Source organism: Mercenaria mercenaria, unplaced genomic scaffold, assembly GCF_021730395.1.
Source record: "Mercenaria mercenaria strain notata unplaced genomic scaffold, MADL_Memer_1 contig_4498, whole genome shotgun sequence".
Taxonomy (NCBI): domain Eukaryota; kingdom Metazoa; phylum Mollusca; class Bivalvia; order Venerida; family Veneridae; genus Mercenaria; species Mercenaria mercenaria.
In genome coordinates, this window is record NW_026462729.1 from 62,602 (window position 1) to 69,741 (window position 7,140).

The window sequence follows — 7,140 nt, forward strand, 5'->3', positions numbered from 1 at the left end:
TCTGCTTATCCGCCGCTTTTGCAGTTTCTTCTTGTTTAGGCAGTGCTATATCAGCCTTTATAGCACTAATTTTAGTTTCGTGCTCCTCAGCCCTTGCTTTCCGTCTGAGCATTTCAAAACTGTCACCGCTTTCAAAGGATGTTCTAACTGCGTTTTTGATATCCTTGCTGTACAGCGATCTCCAAAATTTATCTTTAAGCATCTCATTTCTCTCCTCAGGTGTTATTGACTTCTTGGTAGAAGCTTTTATCAAAATCTCTTCAAGTCGTAAGCCCCAATCTGCTATAGATTCGTCTGGCTTCTGTGATGCAGTATAGAACTCCGTGTAAATTGTCTGTTTGCTAGACATATCTCCAAATATATCTTCTGTCCTTTCTATGATTTCTTCAGCTCTAGCATTTGGATCTAACTTTAACAGAACTTTCTTGGCTTGAACTTTCAATGATTTTCTAACGGCCTGAGTAATCATCTATTCTGGGTACAATGCTGTAGCTATTAAACTTCTTATCTCGGCTTTCCACTCGTTTAATGTGACCTCACTCTTAGGTTTCGCTTCGTCACCAGAAAATGGACTAATTTCCGGGGTTTGCTGAATAATTGTCTCTTTCTTTACTTCTGGAACTAATTTCTGCTGAAGCTCTTTAACAATTTCTTCCTTTTTTCTAAGGTCAGAATCTCTCTTGTTTAATGCTTCGTTTTTAGTAATGATATCTCTTGCTATTGCTTTATACTGAACAAACTGTTCTTCTTCTGATTTTACAACGTCTTGCTTTATCCGTTTCAGTTCTTCAAACTTCAATAACAATTCTCTCTCATCATCTTTAAGTTTCTGTTCTCTTTCATCCATTACCCTTTCTCTTTCAGTCAACATATGCAACATCTTTCGTTGCTTCTCTAATTCTATAAGTCTTCTTTCTTCATCTATCTTTAGCTGTTTCTCTGTGTTCTCTTGAATCAACAGTAGCTCTTGCAATTCCATTTTTTTCTTTTCTATCTGCTGCAGGATGCTAAACTTCTCAAATTTAATAGATGTGTTTGAATTATCATCATTCAATTCTCCTCTTACATTGATGTCTGAATGTTCCCTGAATTTTCTATCGATGAATTTTAGTTGACTTCTTGTGTCCTTTATTTCAGGATTCATACCTATACCTACGGGAGTTATGTTCTTGTGTTCTTTTCTATGATCTGGAAGTTCTGCGCCTCTTTGCAAGGAATTAATATCTAAATTGGTGTCCTTCCTTATACTCAATTGCCGTAATTTCGCCTCTAGTTTATCTGTCTCGATACTGACATCTACTTTGTCACCATTTCGATTTCTCTTTCTCATGACATGAGTTTCTGCATCAATGCGAGTACTTTCAGCCACACGGCTTCTTGTTCTGTAACTACTGTCGTCTGCATTATATTCTATATCTCTATAACTGTCTCTATCACTATGAAAGTCTAAGTTAGACTCTTGTCTTGTTTGATCGATATGTAAAACGTCTCTCCTAATGCTTTGACGGATATCATCCCTATATATGACTTGGTTTAATTCACCATGCATTCTATGTATGTCCTGAGTCATGTTCAAACTGCCTGAAGCGAAATCTAAATTTCTATTTGTTGCTTGATTAGTCTGAGTAATTGCTTGTCTCCTATCATTATCGCTTTCATGTTCGTTTCCACTTATTCCAATACCGTGTGTGGCAGTTGGTATATTTTCTGATTCAGGACTTATTAGGTCCATATAACTTCCGAGGTCCTCATTGTGTTGCTTCACGAAACGTGGTTGCACAATTCCTCTGTCTAATATTTGTCTGGTTCCCGTATTTATTTGCTGTTCAGGGTTGCTTGTATTAAGCCTTTCTGCACCTATTCTTGGCCGCTCGACTTCATAAAAGAAAGGATCACAACTATGAATCATTTCTAAACGTCGCTGTTGATTTCTTCTCTGAGATAACAATATCTGCCTTTCATTTTCTATTTCAGCTAAATCTTGTCTCAATCTATCTCTTTGCTTCTGTTTTTCCTCTAATCTCTCCTGTTCCTGTCGTCTAGCATCTCGCTGTCTCATTCTGATATCTCTATCTGTTGTTTGATCTTCCATTATTGTACATATAAACTTCACACTTCAAACACTATTATTTTACAGTTTACTCTTTTCACTTCAATTATCTTTCACAGTAATATATACCTTCTATCACTTTTACTTTTCTCTACATATTTCACCTTTTGACTCTTTTCTGACTTTGGTTCCTTTCCGTTTCAATATATGAGCGCTATAACTCCTTAATTTCACTTTTCGCTAATATTCACTACTTCACTTTTCTTCACTTTAAAAAGTGCCCACCAGTTACTGTATTTGCACTTTACTATTAATTTTCAGTGTCAAATAACCTTTCACTTCCTTCACTGCTCACGTTTCTTCACTGTTTTCTAATGATTATCACTATTTTATACGGTGCTTTACTGTTATGTTTATTGCTATCCTGTTTACTACTTAGCTTCTGAAAGCACAATTATTTTCTATATATGTATCTGATCTTTCAGTTTTCACTAATCTTCACTAATTTTCACTATTTCGTTCACTTACTTATATGTTTCACTATTCTATTATTTCTTCACTTCACATCTATCTCCTCTCTTAGCGCTCGCTTGTATAAATTTTATTTACTTCACTTTTCACTAATTTTTCACTTTTCACTTATTGTTTTCACTTTTCACTAAATTGCTTTTTCTTCTTATCACTGAAGATCACTTTTCACTTAGCCATTCACTCTATAGCCTACTGCAAGATATAATGTATAATAGCTTAAAAAATGTTTTTAAAACTTTATAACACTTGCATTCATAACTCTCATTCACATGTATTTACAATAAGACAAATAAAAAATGACTGTTCAGTGTTATTCTTTTCTTTTGGAAAGAAAAAAAAACTTAAGTCTTTGTCGGGATTCGAACCACCAACTTTCAGATCTCAAGTCCAACGCTCTCCCTACCGAGCTAATTCCGCTGTAACACTATAGAATGTTTATATGTTATACCGTATCGAATTATGCGCTACCGCGGTACATTGCCGAATCGTGCACGTTTTTTCAAGTTTCGCGAAAATTTTATTTTGCTGTAAAGAAGTATCACATCAAATATAACTACTTGAAGACATACTTTTCTACTTGATAATACGGTTTGCCTCTGTTTTACGTTTTTGTCAACACCTTGCAAGGATTTTATAAGCTAGACCTATGTATTTTCCCTTTTGTATTATTACAAAGAGAAAACACCGATAAATGCTATGAAACAAATTCAAACTTCTTACATTTTGCAAGAAATAAGAATAGAAAGACTATATTAAATGACTTTATAACAAAGACGGCACTTGTAAGGAGAAAAAAAATGGAAATTCTGCGTCTCGAACCCTCGGGTTAAAAATCTGTTTCATTCATAACCCTACATCGCTACCGAAGGAGCTATCAAGGCTATTGGAAATATCAGTATTTTATTAGATTATATGGTATACTATAGGAGTATTGGATTTTATCGGGTTGGAGCGGGACAGGTGTTAAAGAGTTAGTCCTCTTAACTGCAACTTTCTAAGAAAAAAAAATTTTCAGACTATATATCTGAATATTACTACGAAGAGTTTATAATATCAACAAACCTTCTAATAACCTAAGGTCAAAAATACATGTATAACTCTGCTAATATAAAATTTCAATCACAGTCTAATTTATACAATACATTGAAATTCCAATTATACATGTACACTTGATGTCCTAACAATATTACATGAAATACTAATTTCAGAACAATTTACATCAAAGTCATAAAATCTAATACACTTATAAATAAGCTCTGTAACTAATGAAGTAAAAAGTACTAACCTGAAACAAAGTAATAATTATCTTAGATAATATATTTATTCTAATGTAAAATCTATGCGTATGCTTTTACAATATGAAGGCAAGTGCAATGAAGTGACGAAGGGCTTTCCTTGTCGTGCCCGAAGGCTAGCTCAACCCGTCTGCCAAATATTTATAGTTTACTGGTAGATGTGGGTTCGTCTTGGGATGCTACACACCTGGGATTACGAATATTTATTCCCAGAACAATCACTGAAACAAAGTAATAATTATCTTAGATAATATATTTATTCTAATGTAAAATCTATGCGTATGCTTTTACAATATGAAGGCAAGTGCAATCTAGCATTTATATTTATACAATACATTGAAATTCCAATTATACATGTACACTTGATGTCCTAACAATATTACATGAAATACTAATTTCAGAACAATTTACATCAAAGTCATAAAAACTAATACACTTATAAATAAGCTCTGTACTAATGAAGTAAAAAGTACTAACCTGAAACAAAGTAATAATTATCTTAGATAATATATTTATTCTAATGTAAAATCTATGCGTATGCTTTTACAATATGAAGGCAAGTGTAATGAAGCATTTACACTTGCTCTCAATTATTGCAATACAAAGACATAGATTAAAGGTTAGTACAATTCAGGTCGGGGTAGACAAAGATAACGGTAATTTATTATGTCAAGTATAGGGTTATAGGATGGAAAAGATATACGGATTTATAGTAAAGAATATTTGGGTGAAAATTGTTACACTGAATCTTAAAAGGGGTATACTCGATTTAATTACAACAAAAACAATTTTAGTATGCTTTATATTTTATTTAAGAAGATGTAAAACAATTAAATTCAGAACAAGACTGTCATGCCCTATGACATGTTACTTGAATGTTAAAATTTCATAACACAGCTCGATATTTACCCAAAATATTATATCCGGATACAATTACACTTTTCTCCAGTTTCAACAATATGTTTTACAAATTGTGATGATATGAAGACATTTAGCAGCAATTGGCAGTATCTGACATTGAAGTTTACGGTTAAATTACCTCTTATTTAAATCTTTTCATAAAAAAGTTGTTTCGTTTCGTCAAAGCAGCCAAACATAGACGATCTACTTTCGATTTCAAAAACTACAAGAAAATACAATTTACTGTTTCGCCGATTTGTTTATTTCTCGACAAATAAGAAATAAAATCATTTTTAATATCAGTAGTAACTAAACAAACCAGTAAGAGCTTCTTCTTCCGATAATTTATCCGTTTACTGACTGCAAAACTCAACCCAGGCAAAGTCGTAGAAGCGTTGTTATAAACAGGTCACGCGTGTTCGCCGACAAGTGTTCAGAATGTAGTTAGGATTCATCCGCGAAGTCTCGCGGAAGAATTAACGTACTGCACATATCTTATTCGGGTCATTTAAAATGAAGCTGTCATAATTTAATTTCATCGATGTGGTAAACTCTTTGATAAGAGACATTCCAAAGCTTTCAGAGGTACCCACTCAATAAAATACTAGCAGTATGTTCTGGAACTATATTTTGTCTTTCGCTGGATGTTACGCAAGCTTGGTAAGCCTGCGCAATTCATAAAATGCACAGCGCAATAAATTTGTTATTTGCGCAATGATTTTAAAGATTATTTTTTGAAACGGACAGGGTAACAAATAGATAATTTGGCTAATAAGTTAATATGCAGTTTTTATTTGAACTTGTGAACATCATATTTGCTATTTTGTGACAAAAGGGCATAAAATTCGTCACCATAATCATATGCGCAAATGTATTACCAAATCCGGCAGAATCGTTATGCGTGTTTATGCTTAATGAGTTACCGCGGAAGAAATTACGTGGCTTTATTCGAATATTGCACAATTACAAGTCATAAATATGACAGATTACATCGTATATTGGTCATAGCAAGTAGGACTGACATAAATGAACTTCATTCGATCAATGAACTCTTTGAAATTAGAGACAATCTAATGGAACTACATCACTTCGCTGTGTTGTGAGGCCATTTAAGAATGAGAAATCGGGCAATAGCAAGGACTCGTCAAACGCTTGAAAGCGTTTAGCCGACTCAAAAACCAACATAGAGCATTTGCGACCAGCATGGATCCAGACCAGCCTGCGCATCCGCGCAGTCTGGTCAGAATCCATGTTGTTCGATTTCAAAGCCTATTACAATTAGAGAAACCGTTAGCGAACAACATGGATCCTAACCAGACTGCGCGGATACACAGGCTGGTCTGGATCCATGCTGGTCGCAAATGCACTATGTTGGCTTTCTCATGGCGCGGTTCAAATGATAAACTATTTTGGCTCCAATGCGTTCATTCTAGTTTTGATAGTAAATAATATATCAGAAAATATATTTAAAGTAGGCAGTAGTTATGTCTACTCCTTGTCTGAACTTCAAGTAGATATTTAACTGTTTAAATATGACGGAAAGCTGGATGCGAATGAAATCTTTGAAGCACACACGCTGTTTACCGTCACTGTTTAGAACGCAAAAACGTGACGTCGTCAAGCATAACGTTTGACGTTCCGCTAGATGGCGCTGAATTAATATATCTGAAATACTTGACGATTTCTTGGCCTTAACAAAAATGACATAAATCCAGGATATACTCAAAGTATCCTCGCTTAAAGGTTGATCTCAATCAACGCCACTAGATGTTTTTAGTGCTTTGTAGATACGCATTTCCAGATTTTCGTCATCTACAAAATTGTTGTCTATAAGTCATTAACAAGTCTGCCTATGCATGAGTTGAATAATACAGTATATTTTTTTATATTAGCATCTTGATCTGCAAAGTTATATTCGGCTGGAGAGAATTGTCAGGCCTTGATCCCACAAGGCGCTCGCATTTTTATGTTGTTTCAATCGCAATTATTCACCATGGGGTAAAATTACCCATTGGGACTCGATTACTAGTATAACCATTTTGCATTTGATTTTGACATATTTTGCATTATTGTTAAGTGGTTTTATAGCTAATTCTATTCCATCAGAGCCAAATGAGTCATTGCATCTTAATGACCCTTTTATTACATACACATACCTATTTCTAATTCAGCCAAACTTGACTATGATTTCAGCTTAATGGGAATGAAAATAATATTATAGTCACGCTGTAACTATGGCTGATGATTTAGTGATGAAAGGAGTTGGCGGCCAAAATATTTCGATCATCTAACATCATCTGAAATACTTGACGAATTTCTGTTTTCGTATAACGGAATTGAACAAGGCATTGTTCGTGCGTATTT

General features: G+C 34.2%; 1 protein-coding gene across 1 annotated transcript; it reads right to left on the bottom strand.

The window, feature by feature from the left end:
- Window positions 1–469: 469 nt before the first annotated feature.
- Window positions 470–2,092, bottom strand: LOC128553922 (mRNA export factor GLE1-like). The gene has a single exon (XM_053535121.1). The coding sequence runs from the start codon at window positions 2,090–2,092 to the stop codon at window positions 470–472; it is 1,623 nt and encodes a 540-aa protein (XP_053391096.1).
- Between the last annotated feature and the right edge of the window lie 5,048 nt (window positions 2,093–7,140).